Source organism: Meles meles, chromosome X, assembly GCF_922984935.1.
Source record: "Meles meles chromosome X, mMelMel3.1 paternal haplotype, whole genome shotgun sequence".
In the NCBI taxonomy this organism is placed as follows: domain Eukaryota; kingdom Metazoa; phylum Chordata; class Mammalia; order Carnivora; family Mustelidae; genus Meles; species Meles meles.
The window spans coordinates 61,386,370-61,404,584 of record NC_060087.1 but is presented as its reverse complement, the minus strand read 5'-3'; the positions used below and the strand labels follow the sequence as shown (position 1 = coordinate 61,404,584).

Here is an 18,215-nt window from a genome sequence, read left to right as displayed (position 1 = left end):
AACATAAGAATAGACCTAGGGAACTCAGTGACTCCATCAAATGTAACAGCATTCATATTTTAGGAGTCCCAGAAGAGAGCAAGAAGGAGGCAGAAAATTTATTTGAGGAAATAAGAGCTGAAAGCTTCCCTAATCTGGGGAAGGAAACAGACATCCAAATACAGGAAGACCAGAGAACTCCCATCAAAATCAAGAAAAGCAGGCCAACACCAAGACATATTGTAATTAAATTTGCAAAACAGCGATAAAGAAAATCCCTGAGAAGTCCTTAACTTACAAGGGCAGACCAATACAATCACAATCCTAATATTTGTACAGGACAACAAAAACCCCAAATAGCCAAAGCAACCTTGAAAAAGAAAAGCAAAGCTGGAGGCATCACAATTCTAGACTTCAAGTTATATTACAAAGCTGTAGTGATCAATGGAGAGAAGATAGTATCTTGGATAAAAGGTGCTGGGGAAACTGGACAGCAACAATAAAAGAATAAAACGGGAGCACTTTCTTACACCATACACAAAAATAAATTCAAAATGGATGAAAGGCCTAAATGTGAGACAGGAAACCATCATAATCCTAGAGGAAAACGCAGGCGGTAACCTCTTTGACATTGACCATAGCAACACCTTACTAGATAAGTCTCCTGAGGCAAGGGAACAAAAGCAAAGCAAACTATTGAGACTTCATCAAAATAAAGTTTCTGCACAATCAACAAAACTAAAAGTCAACCTATGAACTGGGAGAAGATATTTGCAAATAACTCTGATGAAGGTTTAGTATGCAAAGTATATAAAGAGCTTATAAAAACCCCAAAACCAAATAAACCAGTTAAAAAACAGGCAGAAGACATAAATAGACATTTTTCCAAAGAAGATACCTAGATGACCAACAGACACATGAAAAGATGCTCAACATCACTCATCTTCAGGGAAATACAAATCAAAACTGCAATGAGATATCACCTCACACCTGTCAGAATGGCTAAAACCAACAACACAGGAAAAAATCAAGTGTTGGGCAAGGATGTGGAGAAAGGGGACTCCTCTTTCACTATTAGTGGAGATGCAAACTGGTGCAGCTACTCTGGAAAACAGTATGGAGGTTCCTCAAAAAGTTAAAAATAGAATAGCCATATGATCCAGCAATTTCACTACATGGCATCTACCGAAAGGATACAAAAATAGTAATTTGAAGGGATACATGCACCCCAATGTGTATAGAAGTATTATCCACAATGGCCAAATTATGGAGGAAGGCCAAATGTCCATTGACTGATAAATGGATAAACAAGTGGTGTGTATATACACAATGGAGTATTACCCAGCCATCAAAAAGAATGAAATCTTGTCATTTGCAATGATATGGATGGAGCTAGAAAGTACTATGTTAAGTGAAATAAGTCAGAGAAAAATAAATATCCTATGATTTCACTCATATGTGGGAGTTAAGAAACAAAACAAATCATCACAGGGGGAAAAAGAGTAGGTAAACCAAGAAAAAGACTCTTAACCATAGAGAACAAACTGATGGTTTCCAGAGTAGAGGTGCATGGGGGCATGGGTTAAATAGGTGATGGGGATTTAGGAGTGCACTTTTTGTTATGAACTCTAGGTGTTATATGTAAATGTTGAATCACTAAATTGGACACACTTGAAACTAATATTTCTGTATGTTAAGTAACTGGAATTTAAATAAAAACCAATATAAATAAATAAACATCACGCTCTTCCCATAGACTTCTACAGAGAACTTTAAAAAATAGTTTCAGCTAATAAAGGAATATGGAATAATGGAATTTCACTATTTTGCAACTTTAAATGAATTAATGGATCTAGCCATCAAGGGACACCTAGACATTATGTGCCTCTTGATGGGAGACCTCCATATGAGCTGTCTAGCCAAGAAAACTGAACGTGAAACTGATTAAGTCTCTAAAGTGAAGCACCAATTTGTAGGAAAGACAGACAACAGAGAATATGTTAAACAATGCCATAGCAATGAAATCAGCAAAGTCCTACTGGACAAACAGGCAGATTTCCTCAATAAATTTCAAGGAAAAAAGAAAAGAGGAGAAACCTATGGCTTAAAAGAGACAAACGATTCATGAGCCATATCAATCAAATGCAATGCATGGACCTTGTTTGGATCCTGATTCATTCTTTCTTGCTCTGTCTCTATCTCCATCTCCGACTCTGTCTCTCTCCCTCTTTCTCTCACACACATACAGGTGCATGCACACACACACACAAAAACACACACAAGCATTTCTGAAACAGCTGGGAAATTTGAAGAAAGAAAGAATATTTGATGATATAAAGGACTTGTATTTGAGGTGCAATGGTATGTAATTACATTTAATAAAACTTCCTTATCTTTTTATGGGCACATACTATTTATGGACAAATGGATATGCCTGAGATTTGCTTCAGAATAATATAGGGAGGAAAGAAGGAAAGAGTATAAATGACAGAAACAAGATTATTATTTGATTATTATTGAAGCTAGGTGGTAGGATTCATTGTATTTTACATTCCATTCTTGTAATAAAATATTTTTTAAATGTATCGAATTATTAAGTCACAAAGGGATATAGAAATAAAGAGATAATCAATAAATAAAGCTAAGAGCTGGCTCTAGGAAAAACTAAATAAAATAGACAAACTTTGAAGCAGGTTCATTCTATAAAAAAGGAGAGGAGGCACAAAGAAAGTACATCAGGAGTACAAAGGATGACATAATCCAGATTCAGAGGCGGCTTAAAAGTTATAAACAGCTTTATAGGGTGCCTGAGTGGCATAAAAAATAATATTGCAGGCCAATATAATGTAAAAACAAAAATACAAAAATCCTAAATAAAATATTAGTGAATTGAATCTAGTGCATATTAAAAGGAGGGTATATCATGACGAAGTGTGCTTCCTCTTAGCAATAAAAATATGGTTTGCCATAAGGAAGCCTATCAATATAATTCACACTAAACAAATGATTCTTTTCAATACGTGCAGGAATATCATTCAATAAAATTCAACATTCATTCATAATAATATTAATAATAAAACCCTAGGAAGCCAAGGAGAGAAAGAAATTATTTTAATGTAATAAATGGTATCTTCTGGAACCTACCAAAGACATATTTAATATGAAATATTAGAAACATTAGAACCAGTCTATTAAAGTCAGGAACAAGAAAGGATAGCCAGCATACCCTCTGTAAGTGTTCTAAAGATTTGGGAGGTAAAGATACAAGTGTTACTATTTGCAAATGATATGCCTGTGGATCTAGAAAATCCAAAAACATCACCTTCAGACATCTAGTGAATTAACACAGGAAGTGGATATAAGATAAACATACAAAAAATATTTCTCTATACATAATAACTAATTAAAATGTAATGTATGGGAAAAATCTTAATAGCACCAGAAACTACAAAGTACCAAGACATAAAACTTGCCAAAAAAAAAGTGCAAGGCCTTCATGGAGAAAACTACAAAGTTCGCTAAAAGAAGTAAAAGAAGTCCTGAATAAATATACATTGTCTGTAGACAGGAAAGCTAAGTATTATCAATATGTCCATTCTCCCCAAACAAATCTATAAATTTAATTCAGTTACAATAAAAATCAGGATTGTCCTTAGAACTCAATCAGATAATTCTAAAGTTCATATGAAAGATTAAAGCTTGATAATGGCGAAGGCACTGCAATATTAATGAAGGAATGGAAAAACAGATTAGTGGAACAAACTAGTGATCCAGAAAGACCCATGGTTATAATCAAAGTAGTATTTTAAATCAATAGGAAAAGAATAATTCATTAAGTGGTGTTAGTGCAATTGGCTAACCATTTAGGAAAATATTAAGTTAAATTTCTATCTAAACCCACTTGTAAAAATAAATTATAGAGGAATTAAGAGTTACAGATAAAAAGCTAAACAATAAAAGTATTAGAAAATTTGATAATGTGTTAATAATCTCAGGGACAGAAAGGCTTTATTAGTTTTTTAGGGCTGCCATAACAAATTACCACAAACTGGGCAGTTTAAAACAACAGAAAATTATTCCCTCACACTCTGGAAGCCAGAAGTCCAATACCGAGGTGTTAGTAGGGTTGGCTCCTCACAGAGGCTCTGAGGGAGAATCTGCTCCATGTTTCTCCCCTAGTTTCTTGTGGTTGCTGGCAATCCTTGGCATTCCTTGGCTTGTAAATGCATCACTTCCATCTCTGGCTCTGTCTTCACATTGCCTTCTCCTCCCTATGTATCTTTTCCTTTTCTTATGAAGACACTTGTCATTGGATTTAGGGACTAATAGGAAATCTGGCATGACCTCATCTCCAGAACCTTAAATACATTTGCAAAAGCCCCTTTTCCAAATAAAGTCATATTCACAAGTTCTGGGTGGACATATCTTTTGGGGAGTCACATTCAACCTCATATAAAGGCCTTCTAAAATAAGACAAAAATGAAAAGGCTCATAAATTTGACTTCATTAAAAATGAAAACTATATGAAAGTACCATAAAAATGAGAATAGACAGACTACTTATGGCAAAACAAGTACAATGTCTCTTTTAGATTTCTTTTTTTACAAAAACTAAAATGCAGAATACATATATTTATTAAATTCCTATAAATCAATAAGAAAAACAGCCCAATAGAGAAATGACTAAGTATATAAAGAAGATATAAACTAGCTAAATATAATAAAACATAAGAAGATGATTAATGACATTAGTATTCAAGTAAATGAAACTTAGGTAAGATACCACTTTGTACCCATTAGATTGCTCAAAATCAAAGTCTAATGCCAAGTTTTGGTAAGAATGGGTAAGTGGAGACTCATTCACTACTGGTGGGTGCCAATAATTTAAATGGCTTTTTGGTTATATCAAAATTTTTAAAATGCCTATTTCCAAAACATCTGTATGCATTCACAAGATGATATATGAGTATATTCTCTGAAGTACTGTTTTTAAGAGTTCAAACCTGGAAACAAACTATGTAAATGCTCATCAATAGAGGAATGTCTATTTCTGTAACAAAAACGAAAGATGTTTTTTTAAAAGTTTTCAATCCCAGGAGCCTGGGTGGCTCAGTTTGTTAAGCGACTGCCTTTAGCTCAGGTCATGATCCTGGAGTCCCGGGATCGAGTCCTACATCAGGCTCCCTGCTTGGCAGGTAGTCTGCTTCTCCCTCTGACCCTCCTTCTTCTCATGCTCTTTCTCATTCTCTCTCAAGCAAATTAAATCTTAAAAAAAAAAAAAGTTTTCAATCCCTTAGAAAGTTCCAACATCTAAATATATATGAACTTTTTGTATAGCAAGTTGTTCTGTTATGCACACACATTAGTACAGATGGCTATTTTGAAACAGTGTAAGCAAAACTGGTTATAACAAATGAATTTGTATTCCCAAGATTTGTTTTTCTCTCAGTATGTTATAGTTTTGAGCTACAGTTTTGGAAGCATATATGACAGGTATACTTAACAACTGTGCCTGAAATAATTACATTTTGAAAAAAATCTACCACTGCAAATCTCTAGCTTCCTGTCATTTCTTCATGTTGAAATTATTCCTGCATGAGTTAGTTTACTTCGCATTTCTCAGTTGTATTTGTTTAAAATTTATACCCTGCCTACTTCCCGAATGATTTTAAGATAGCTTTTTTTTTTTAAGATTCTGTTTATTTATTTGACAGAGAGAGAGAGAGAGAGAGATCATGAGAGCAGGAACACAAGCTGGGGAAGTGGGAGAGGGAAAGCAGGCTTCCTACTGAGCAGGGAGCCTGATATGGGGCTTGATCCCAGAACCCTGGGATCATGACCTGAGCCAAAGGCAGACACTAAATGACTGAGCTACACAGACAACCCTAAGATTAAACTTTCCAAAATTAGTGTATAATGAAACAATTAAAAATAACTCAACACATATGAGTATATGTGAAGGAGGGGTTCTGAGTGGAAAACTACCTAATTCTTGGTTACTTGTATTAAATTTAGCTCTGAACTTCCTGGTAGGAGCACTGATTAAAGAGGGACTATTCCAAGTTAATTAGAGCTGACAACTTTTTTCTTTTTCTCGTCCTAAATTCTGAAAACTATTTCTTGGATGGTTTTTACCTATCCAGGAAAAATGTCCTCTACAGAACTTTCGCAAAAACTGCAGAGGTTTTCCTCATATCCTAACGCATCCTTGATAATGTCTTTTAGTGAAAGTGTTGGCTGATTTGGGGGTTTGGGTTTATTTTGTTCCTTTTTGGTGAGACTGGGCTAATGTGATCCAGTTATATTGCCTTCTGCTGTGGCAAAAAATAAAATATTTAACAAAGTATTTATTAAAAGATGGCCCCCTTAGCACGTGCAAAGTAAATTTAAAAAAAAGAGTAACGCCTACATAAACCATGGTGTATGATAACATGACTAGATCTCCATGATACAACTTTGCATGACTAGGGCAATCTGCACAAAAGGAGGTAGAGTATAATATTGTTTATATTAAAAGAATACATGGAAAACAACAATATTTTATATGCGTTTCTATGTATATATCTTAATTTATAGGGAAAAAAATCTGGAAGGATACAAACCAATCTTACAACAGTGGTTACTTTTGGGAAGGGAGATAGAGGAGCCTGTGACTGTGGGTGATAGACATAGGGAACTTCAACCTTACCTGTAATGTTTTAACTTTTTTCATGAAGAATGTGTTTATATAGTACTTCTATTTTTTTATGATGTTATGTTAGTCACCATACAGTTCATCATTAGTTTTTGATGTAGTGTTCCAAGATTCATTGTCTACATGTAACTTCCAGTGCTCCATGCAATATAATTTTTTTAAAAAAATTGAAAGAGAGTGAATGGGAAATGATGGAAAAGATATAGTCTCAGTGGGGAGCCTGTTTCTCCCTTTCCCCTGCCTGCTGCTCTCGAGGGTGGTGCATGTGCACACTCTCTCTTATCTTTCTGTCAAATAAATAAATAAAATCTTTAAAAAATAGTGTTTACTTCATATGGTTTTGTATAAAACAAAATAGCACTTGGGAAGGAATAAGGCATTTGCATTATTTAAAGGAGGGACCTGGGCTGATGAGGCCAACATAAACCATCACAGTTCTATTTCTCATTATCAACCAGCAGTCTGGTTCTCATACATCAGTCTCATAAGATAACTCGCATGAGTTAGCCTCCTGACTCTGACGAGTTCTGGGGCACTGAGGAGATCAAGTTTCTAAGGCTGAAGGACTAAATACCCAGCCCGGACTGAGGTTGAAAGCACCAAGGTAATGCCATCCAGCCAGGCCTCCTGTTAGCCAGCCAGTTACCTTTCTTGGTGTCACCCTACTTTGGTATTCCTAATATATTCATACTTCTAAATAACTTGGGGTGGGAGAGGTCTGTGCAGAAGGAATAAAAAGACTAGAAAAGTTACACTAAAATATTAACAGGTGGTTGTGTGTGTGAAGGAAGGTGATTTGCTTTACTTTTCTATACTTTTCAAGTTTTCTTTAGTGAGCGTTTATTATTTTAATATTTTTAGAACATTTTTAAATGATGGTAAGGGGAAGAAAAAGAAAGGGCAGTAGCTTGAAGGGAACGAGGATAGAGACAAGGCTTCCGAGGCTACAAGCTGAGGGAAAGATGTCAGGGAGTTGGAGCCAGAGCAGGGAAGGTCAAGCACTCTTTAGTTGAAAATGAAGTCGTTTTCCCTGGAAAGACTTTTTCTCCCCAGCGCACTTGGGCCTTGAAATGGCTTATTTGCCAGTCCTGGCATATGCTTACCAAGTGACTGCAATGGAAACTATTTGCTTCGGAATTCTAAGCGAATCACTGTACCTAATTGTATCGCTTACTGGTTGTTGAAACTGAAAGTTCCAGATCTGAGTTCTTGAACATTTCCTCATTCTTCATCACCAACACTACCAAATATTTGCTAGTCACCTCCTTGGTGCCAAGCCTGATGCTAATTTGAGCAGGGGTGTGCGGGGTGTTGAAAGGGAGGGAGCCTGTGAGAATAGATTAAATTTAGAGAAATAAAAAGGTAAATGAAAATGCAAAACTGTAGGCTGGGCGAGGTAGCTAGAGAGGGCTTAGAATTAGAGATTCTCAGAGTTGGATTTGAAAGGTCAGTCTAATTCTTACACTGAGATTCAGAGAGCAGTTGGTACTTAAAACGAGCTTTGAAAAGCGTGCAGATTTTGCACCAGCCGAGATTAAGCGTGGGGACTGAGGACAGCAAACACAGGGAGCAATGGCCCTGGAGCCAGGACACGCAGCGGAGTGCAGACCGAGAGTGCCCTGTGGCAAATGATCGGTGTTACCTACAGGCTTCTTTTCTATCCTCTCTTTAGCCCCTTTATTTTCAGCTGAGTCTTTGTTGCCTCAGCCTTGTGACCTACGTGCGCACGGGGAAGCCTTCCAAAGCAGTTACACAACCTCCTCCGGCTCCTCTCCAGCCAAGGCTGTCCCGAGGCACTGCTTCGTCCCTGCCCAGTCCCCCAACCCGGGAACCAGTTTGCGCAAAGCATACCACGGGCCCCTCCTTCCTAGGCCTGGCTAGTCACCAGTTTCTAAGGAATAAAGTACCTTAGGGAGTTCTTTCTTGTTTGGTTTGGGTCAGAGTGAGGAGTTACGTCTGAGCTTTAACTCAAAAGTATAAAATACAGTAAAATCCCGGAGATTCCAATTCTCGAGACCCCGGCCGCGAGCGCGCTTCTTGCCGTATCAGTTTTGAAGTGGGTCCTAGGTTCCTAAAAGCTAGGCCGGCGGAAGAAACAGCCGCCTCAACATCCTGCGTGCACAGCAAGCGTGGAAAACTTAAATAGTCATTGGCGGTGTTTCGAAAATAAACCTCTGAAAGCATATCGCCTACGGTGACACATTCTCCGCGGCGGAGCTGGCGGGGGCGCCGAGGACCTGCGCGGGCGGGGCAGGCCGAGACGAACTCCGAGGACGCAGCGCGCAGCTGCCAGGACCCGCGGAGCCCGCCCCGCCTCCCGCTCGCATCTCCCGCAGGGTGAAGGCGGCCCTGCCGCCGGTGACCCGCTGCCGGCAGGCAGGCGGGAACCTCGGGGCCACGGCCGTGTCCGGGCGTTCGGCGGGGGATGCAGGATCCTCTCCTGGAGGCCAGAAGGGAGAAAGGGTGGCAGATAGAGACACCGGAGCGGGGGAGCTGCGGCAAGGCCGAAACCGCGGGAGTCTCGGACAATTGCGGGCGTGCGGTGGAGCCTTAGAGGCCGCCGTCGCGTGGACTGCTGGCGCCGGGCGTGAGCGGTGGGCGGGCTCAGCCGGGGCCTGGCCCTCTGGCTTCGCACCGCGAGGGCGGAGCTGCTTTGGAGCCTCCTGACTTGGAGGGCCGAGGGCCCCTGTGGCACGCCGGTTGTTTCTCTGAGGGCGTTGGAAACGCGGCGCGATGAGGAGCCGGAGTAACTCTGGGGTCCGACTGGATGGCTACGCTCGCCTGGTGCATCAGACTATCCTGTGCCATCAGGTAGGTGAAGGGGTGTCGCTTGTAATCATCGAGGATGTGCAGTGTGCTAGCCTAGACGGAGACCTCTGGGGGGAACGCGCGCGCGCGCGCGTGTGTGTGTATACGTACGTGCGTGCGTGTAGCCGGTTCTCCCGCCGCCGCCTACCCCCCCTCCCCCCCCCCCGCCACCCGCCAAGCTGGGGAAGCTTTAGAGGAGCCTGAAGAAAAGCTAGGTGTTGGGCGGAGAACCGAGCTATGGACACGCACAGTTAGCGGGAGCCCTGAGCCTTGGCTTCTGAGCCCTCCCCTTCACCTCCTCCCCTTCGCCTCCTCCCCTTCTCCTCCTCTCTCGCCCTCCAAGCCACAGCAGGGTTCCAGGGGGGGCACTGCTGAAAGAGGTGTTGAAGCTTGTTTATTGACAACTCCCTCCCCTGACCCAGGTTTGGGCGTCATCTTCTTGCCCTCCACCCAAAGAAGAGAAGTAGGGGAACATTTAGCCATTTTAAGACTAGATTAATGTGAAGACTTGAGGTACCTTGTATATACTGTTAATTATATATATTTCTTTTAGTCCTTTGATGCTGGTTTTTCGTTGATAGTTTATTCTTTCTAACTGGAAAGTTAAAACACTACCTTTCTTTTAACAATACTCACATTTCAGACTCATAAAGCTTCAGCTAGCTTTTCCCCTTATTCAAGACAGCAGTTGCTTGCACTTGATTGGAAGAGGTTATAAAACTCGGGAGTAGTGAAGTAGAAGAAAGACCAAAGTCCCTAAGTAACCCCTTTGATAGATTTGGTCTCCTCATGTTAACACATTGTGGTTACCTGCCTGTCCTGTTTTTCTTGGTCTTGCAGAATCCAGTGACTGGCTTGCTTCCAGCCAGCTATGATCAGAAAGATGCCTGGGTCCGAGATAATGTGTACAGTATCTTGGCTGTGTGGGGTTTGGGCCTGGCCTATCGGAAGAATGCAGACCGGGACGAGGATAAGGCAAAGGCCTATGAACTGGAGCAGGTACATAGAATAAATATACAGGGAGATCTGGAGCTGTGTGTGGTAGTGGGGAAGGGGGTTGAGGAGCAGGGATGAAAGGAAATGTAGCTCCAAGGAGCTAAAAGAACCGTATTTTGCCTTTCTCCCACCCTCTTCACTTTCTTGAAATTACATTTCAAAAAGCTTTCCTGTATTGTACTAACTTTTTTTGGTGGAGTGGAAACATGAAACTTGCTGATTCAGGAGGGAGAGGGCACAGTCTGTTCTGTTACAGTGGAAAAGCCTATCCTTGGATCTTTGCTGAAATTTATAATCCTCTTTCTAAGTAATGGTATTTTGCAGCCTTGAGCATATTTATTCTCATTGAGAAGAATATTTGGGGGCAGGTGTCTATCAATTTTCTTCATTTCTTTTAAATGATAGGTGGTATTTGTATGAGGGTAACAGACACAAATTTGCAGACCTTCAAACTAGACGCGGGTAAAGAATTTATTTGTTGAATTTTATACTCATGACCTCTGTTTCAGAGCCTGTCCCTCTCCCTCAGCAAAATAAGGTCAGAGTCAGCAGATGCCTTTAAGCCAACTTTTAAGGCCCTTCATCTTTATAGAAAATAACATCCTTTGTAGAACTGTTTCGACAGAGGGTGCTTCATTCTCTTTAATGACCCAGGAAATGATATTCTGAGCTACATAAGGTCTCTTAATGTTGTGATAGTCTGCTGTCTGTTGTAAGGTACATGTGAATTCTTTTCCTCTGGTGGAGATGATTCTACACCAGCCATTTGCTCAAGTGGTATCCCTCAGACTTGGGCAATCTGAGCTGTAGTCTTCATCTATAAATCAGAATATTGAGATTTAGTTATTTTTTAAGAGCTTCAGCATATTGCGGGGTTGTGGTTCTTGGCAATAGGGAAGCTTTACCATGTTGTCCTCTGCAACAGTAGGTATTCGTTATTCCTTCAAGCTGTTATTGAGAGGCACTTGGGCCCTTGAGAAAAAAACTGCTGGAGTTTTTGCTTTAGCTCAGGAAGTACAGATCAATATTTTTATGACTTATAAAATAATACATAGCCATTGTAAGAATTTGGAAAATATAGAAGAGTGTTTCAAAAATCCTGTAATCCTACTCTTTCACCCTGGAAAGCCTGCATCCTACTGTAATGTTTGGCTATTCTGATCTCAGTATTTTGTTTGTTTTGCTAGAGATTAATATCAGTACCCAGGATTCCATATTTAGTACCATTTGACCAAATTTTTTTTCAATACCATTAGAATAAATCTGTTATCTCCTTGTTGACTAGTCATTCTACGAAGTTAACATTTTCCTTCTATGGTCCCGAAAGAAAGAATTTAACAGAGGAAGGGGGAAAAATTAAGGAAACGTTGAATTGTTTACTTTAAAATTTTAATGTTTCATTAAATAGTTTTTAACATGGCCCCAAAATATTTTTCATACTATCTCAATAATAACTTTGAAATATCTCAAAAACATTATGGCAATAGGAAGCATCTTCAAAAACAGAAACATTTCTCTGGAAATCATAAAATTTCTATGAACTTTCTTCATGAATTAAAACAGACTTTATTATTAGGTCTCATTAACTTTTTTCCTCAAATCTGACTCAGTTAATTCAGACCAGGGATTAGAAAACCATCTCTGTAAAGGGCCAGATAGGAAATAATTTTGGCATTGTGGGTCACATGTGGGTTCTGCCCAACCACTCAGCTCTTCAGTTATTGCACAAAAGCAGCCAGAGGTTTATTTATAAAACACGTGGTGAGCTACATTTGTCCCTAATCTACGTGAGTGGTTCTAAACTCTAACTGTACAGTGGAATCATTTGGGAAGCTTTTAAGAAATACCCTTATTGGATCCCACCCTAGAACAATTTAGATAAATCTCTGAAAGTGAAGCCTTGGGACTTTAATATTTTCCAAAAAACTGATTCTAAAGTGCAGCTGGGGTGATAACCACTGATTTGTGGCCAATAAGTGAGTATAGATTAAATCCAGGAAATCCATAAATTAAATTCCCACCTACTCTCAACTCTCCATTACTGTGTGAATTTTCCCAAACCACTGATTGTTAAACATCTTTACCTTTCCTTCCAACTCTCACCTTGGTTTCTCTCTAAGAAACAACGGCAGAGAACTAAAAAGAATTAGGAGACAAGGGTTTGGTGACTATTTCTATCTTAGATTGAGAATATAACTATGCACATATATGTTGTCCTTTGCTCTTAGATATAGAATATAGATATAGAATATGTGCATAGAATGTAACTATGCACATATATGTTGCCCTTTGCCCTATATATAAATGCCCTTTGCTCTTAGTCACATAGATATAGAAATACACCCATAAAAATAAATAAGCACACAAATAGACATAGCTCTTCAGATACCTCCAGTTCTGCTTTCTCCTCAGTTTTGTTCTCTTTATGTAGTCTCTTATGTTTTCTCAGGAGTTGAACCATACCCTTTGTAAGAATGACTTCCCAAACTGCATCTTTAACTCTGATCTCATTTCTGTTTCAAACCCTGATTTTCATTGTCTTCTGCTCAGTTGCTCCTGACTTCTCAAGCTCAGAATATCTGAAACCCCATGTTCCATACTAAAAACAAATAAGAGACTACCAAAAACAGCAACTCAGCATACACCTGAGGGTTTTGAAGGGTCAGGGGTGGGAGATTGGGGGAACAGCCTTTATTCTCTTATTGGTGTCCTCGTTCTACCCACATCCACCTGGGCAACGTTATTTAGAGAATTTTCTATAGTGTATTTGTGGAACATTAGGTCAAGTAGGTTTGGGAATACATTAAACAGTGGGTTCCTTTACTCCATTATTTCTCAGAGTCTTTGATACATTAATGCGCATTTCGAATCTGAGATGGGAGTGGGTTTTACAGCCTTTCCAGAATTTCCTGGACTGACTAGTGTTCTATAAAACACTGCCCTTAGGGTGATTTTTGACTTGTCCCTTTTGCCTTTTGATACATGCAGACCAAAGTCTGTTGATTCTTATAATTTTTCCTGAATTCATCTCCTCCTTTCTATTCCCTTCTGCCTCAACCACAGTCTAGACTTTCATCACTTAACACTGTTGTGAAAATTTAAATTATATCATTTGCATTCTCGGCAATTTTTCTGTGGCTTTCATTTTCCTACCAGTAAAATCCAGATGTTTTAGATTGATAGGCAAGACTCTCTAGGGCTTGGTCCTAGCCTGCTTTTTCAGTATCGTTACATTCTGGTGCCCTGCGTTGTCACCCCCAGTTCCAGCCAGGTTGGTGTCTTCATTACTCCTCTAACAACCCCTTAATGAGAATACCTGACATTGGTGTAAATACTTTTTGTTGTACTGCATACTTCCCCATAATTACTAGTATTTTATTCTCACAGTACCCTGTGATTTAGGTATTATCTACTCCAATTTACAAGTGAATGGACTGAAGCTTGAAGATGAGGCTGGAATTTGGTGGTGCCATGAACACAGCCTGGACTTAATGACTACAGATTAAGTCTTTGTGAATTTTTCCAACATGGAAATCATGGACATTCTCACCTCTGAACCTTTTTACAGGTTGTTTCTTCCACCCACAATGCCTGTTCTCTTCCAATCTGAGCTAATGCTCCCCTTTCAAAGCCCAGCACCAGTTCTACTTTTTTTCTGGTTTCTGTCCTAAGACTACCACTCAGTTGTACAGTGACCACTTCTTTCCCGGGACTGCTGTCTTGGAACTTCTAGATCACTTGCGGTCTGTATGACTCAACATGTTCACTTTTTCATTTAGCAGACTTTATGTAATTTATCATATGCCAGACCCCGTACTAGTTATAAAAACCGAAATGGGACAAAATCTTTATATTTAGCTCTTAACTTCTTATTTTTAAATTTTTTTAATTTACAAAAAAGTTTAAATAGTAAAATGAGCATATTTGCATGCACTCTTTATCCAGATTTACTAAATTGTTAACATTTTGTCATATTTGCATCCTCCCTCTCTCAAAATGCATGCACACACACATACACACACACGATTTTTTTGATAAGCGATTTGGGAGTTACTTGCAAACATGGAATATACATTTTTTAAAATAGAGCCTGCTTGGGTCCTGGGTGGCTCAGTAGGTTAAGCATCTGACTCTTGATTTCGGTTCAGGTTAGGATCTCAGGGTCATGAGATGGAGCCCCACATTGGGCTCTGTGCTGAGCACGGAGCCAGCTTAAGATTCTCTCTCTCCCTTTCCCCTCCCCTGCTCCTTCTCTCTCTAAATAATAATAATAATATAAAGTCTATTCAGTCCATTGACTTAAAGGGTTTTTTTTTAAATTTTATTTATTTATTTGACAGAGAGAGACACAGTGAGAGAGGGAACACAAGTAGGGGGATTGGGAGAGGGAAAAACAAGTTTCCCACTGAACAGGGAGCCCAATGTGGGGCTCAGTCCCAGGACCCTGGGATCATGACCTAAGCCAAAGGCAGACGCTTAATGACTGAGCCACCCAGGCACCCCTGACTCAAAGTTTTATTTCTGAACCTGGTCTCTGTCCCTTTTTCTTAAGGAGTTTATAATCTAATGAGGGAGACAGATATATAAGCAAATAATTAAACAATACATTACACTGTATCTATAGGAGAGAAATACAGTAGAAAGTTCTATGGGACACAGGCAGGAATGTTTTTACTTTGAACAAAGCAAGGAAGGATACACAGAGGAAATGGACTTTAAAGGATAACTAGGAGTTGTTAGATAGACTGTGTTTGTATTTTAGTTTTTTTCTTTAACTCTTATGTTCTGTCTCCCCCTTATCTTTATGTTCCACAAAGTCTGGTAGAGTGTGTTTTATATATTTTAGATGATCAACAAACATCTGATTGTACATATACCTGGAGAGAGATAGAGATGAATACTTACATAGATATGTTTGAGTACAGTTATATATCCTTATATGTCAATTTACAAATATATAGATCCATATTCTCAAAAAGAGTAGGTGAGAAGGTGTCACTTGATGTGGTTAGAAGCTCTACTATATGAATGAACATGTATAATTAATGCTAACTAGAGCACTGAAACAGAAAATGGTAAGTTTGGGGGAACACAAAGTACAAATAGTTTCCCTCATCCCCATATCCACATGCTTTCTTTTTTTTCTTCCCCATGCTTTCTATTAATTTTATCCTGACTTACAAGTTAGAACTTGAGAACAGAAATGGCTGACAGTGGCCATTCCAGGAGGACAAATGTAAAACCAGGAATTCTCCACTGGGTCCATGATTCCCACATTTACTATTTAAGTTAAAGAAAACAGAGAGGTGATTGGGTGGCTCAGGCAGTAAGTGTCCAATTCTTGATTTCACCTCAGGTCATGATCTCAGCATTGGGTCATGAGATCGAGCCCCCTGTCGGGCTCTGTGCTGGGCATGGAACCTGCTTAAGATTCTCTCTCTGCTCCCTTTGCCCCTCCCCCTCCATGCTCTTGTGCTCATTCTCTCTCTCTCTCTCAAAAAGAAAGAAAGAAAGAAAGAAAGAAAGAAAGAAAGAAAGAAAGAAAGAAAGAAAGAAAGAAAATGTTGGTAGCAGTAGCAGGGCTTGATGGTAAAGAAAGTTGAAAGAATGTGATAGAAACCTGTGAGTATGTGGTGACATATAGAAGATAATTCAGAATTGAATCAAGTTCCCCACAGAGGAGGCTGTGTTAAATGCTTTCTCTAACAGGGTATATTAAAAGGATGGTCTCTTTTTGTAGGGTCAAAGTAGTGATAGAGGTTTTCTTTTTTTTAACTTTGTGACAGAGAAAGAGAGGGAGAATGCATAAGCAGGGGGAGGGGCAGAGGGAGAAGGAGAAGATGACTCCCCACTGAGCGGGGAGTCCAATGAGGGGCTCAATCCTAGGGGCTCAATCAGTCACCTTCATGACTGATCTGAAGGTGGACGCTTAGCTGACTGAGCCACGTAGGCGACCCCCCTCTTTTTTGTGATAGGGATTTTCTTATAGGGGTGGCAGTCAGTTTCATCATTTATAATACTTCATGCTCTAAAGGGTGACGTGATCATATACTGCCTGCCTGCTCTCTCTTATGTGTAAGCACACGCACTCACTCGCTCTTTCCCTCCCCCCACCTCTCTCTCTCTCTCTCTCTCTCTATATATATATATATATAGATATATATATATAGATACACATTTATATACTTCGCTTGATCTGTAAGGGGAGGGCACCATTTGAAGACAAAAATGAGAAAGAGAATTCTCCCAAGGAAACACCTTTTATTTATTCTCAGTAAAAGACTACATAAAGACTTGAGCATAATTCAATAGATACTTATCCTTATTATGCCTATTGCTTATAGTCCCACTTCACTGTTTTGAAGGAATGACAGAATGACCTGGCTCCCAAACAGATTAGTTTTCAGAGATGTCCTGAGGCCACCTCTGGACTAGCATTCCCTGGAGTAACCTGTTTATATTTCTTTTGGACTGTGAAACAGAAAGCTTAAAGAAATGGAGAAGCTGTTTGATACTGTGTTTTTCCAAAATATATTGCCTACCCATGCCACTGTTGATGGGCCCTTCTAGTGTCATGTACTATAACTAGTATAGCATATTATTTCTCTACTATATTGTAATTTTATTATTATTACTATGTTATATTATGCCAACTAGTACAGTGTATAGTTGGTGATCAGAATTTTGGAACGTGAATGGAAAACTGAGTGCATTAGAAATTGCCAAGCCCTAGTAAGAGAAAGAGTGATGACTTGAGACTGAAGAATGACTGTAGCTTTTTTTTCATGGAAAAGAGGTTGAGTTGCACTAACTATTCCCCTTTGCACTTATTCTGAATTGAAGTTCATTTATTCTTTATGGAAAATATACAGATAAATATTTCTGTGAACTCGTGAAGATAAGTCTTGGGTACTTTAGGAAAAAAAAAAGTGATGATGTTGGCTTCTTTAGGCCATAGGATCTATGATAAAATATCCTCATAGCTTTAGGACTTTTGAGCTGTCTTTTCTCCCAGCAAAATGTCCTCTAACAAGATGGTTGGCTTGGTTTTGTATAAACCTCTTGGAGCTTGGATTTTTTTTTTACCTGAAAGAGGCACCAGCTGCCACTTTTGATTCCACTTTTAGCTGCAATTTAGCTCTTCTGTGTGCCTATAAAGTAAATGCCATGTAAATAGGAACCCAGGGTAGGGTTACTTGTTCTGAAAAGGTCATGTACCAACTGCAGTTGCTGAGTAAGTGTTCCTGCAGCTAGGGGTGTTTATAACAGTCTTGTTCCCATTTATTTCTGCAGAGCGTAGTGAAGCTGATGAGGGGCCTGCTGCACTGCATGATCAGACAGGTATGGCATTGTTAACAGCTCCCTCTCTAATAAAAGCACATTGTAATCGTGTCTGTACCCTTTAGGAAATGTTCACAGCTTATATTCTTTCGATTTCACAAATAGTAGACAGTGATTTTAGAAAATTTCTAGAATCGAGGAGGGAAATATCGCCCAGATCTCACCACCCCAACCCACTGGAATGTTTCCTTCCGGTCTTCCCCACCCCCCCCACAAATGCCTTTTTTGATATACTTCATCATTACTGTACATGCAATTAAGTACATTGAGTAAAGATGATATAGGCATATAAGCCCTCATATGAAACCCTTGGGACCAGATACATTTTAGAATACAGATTTTTTTCAGATTTTTCAGTACAGTGCAAATACTAGAATATTGTGCTCTCAGCAGGTCCA

The 18,215-nt window shown here is 39.4% G+C and overlaps 1 protein-coding gene across 6 annotated transcripts in view; it reads left to right on the top strand.

Moving 5' to 3' along the window:
• The first annotated feature begins 9,049 nt into the window (after positions 1-9,049).
• The window catches only part of PHKA1 (phosphorylase kinase regulatory subunit alpha 1), a 137,514-nt gene continuing 128,348 nt past the window's right edge, over positions 9,050-18,215 (top strand). For 3 of the 6 annotated variants that reach the window (XM_045995986.1, XM_045995987.1, XM_045995985.1), the window contains exons 1-3: positions 9,053-9,483; positions 10,321-10,479; positions 17,770-17,817. In XM_045995986.1, coding sequence (XP_045851942.1) covers positions 9,406-9,483; positions 10,321-10,479; positions 17,770-17,817 — 285 coding nt within the window. In that variant the 5' untranslated portion in view covers positions 9,053-9,405. Of the gene's footprint in view, positions 9,484-10,320; positions 10,480-17,769; positions 17,818-18,215 lie in introns of all 6 variants that reach the window. The other 3 variants (XM_045995990.1, XM_045995989.1, XM_045995988.1) reach the window with 3 other exon arrangements.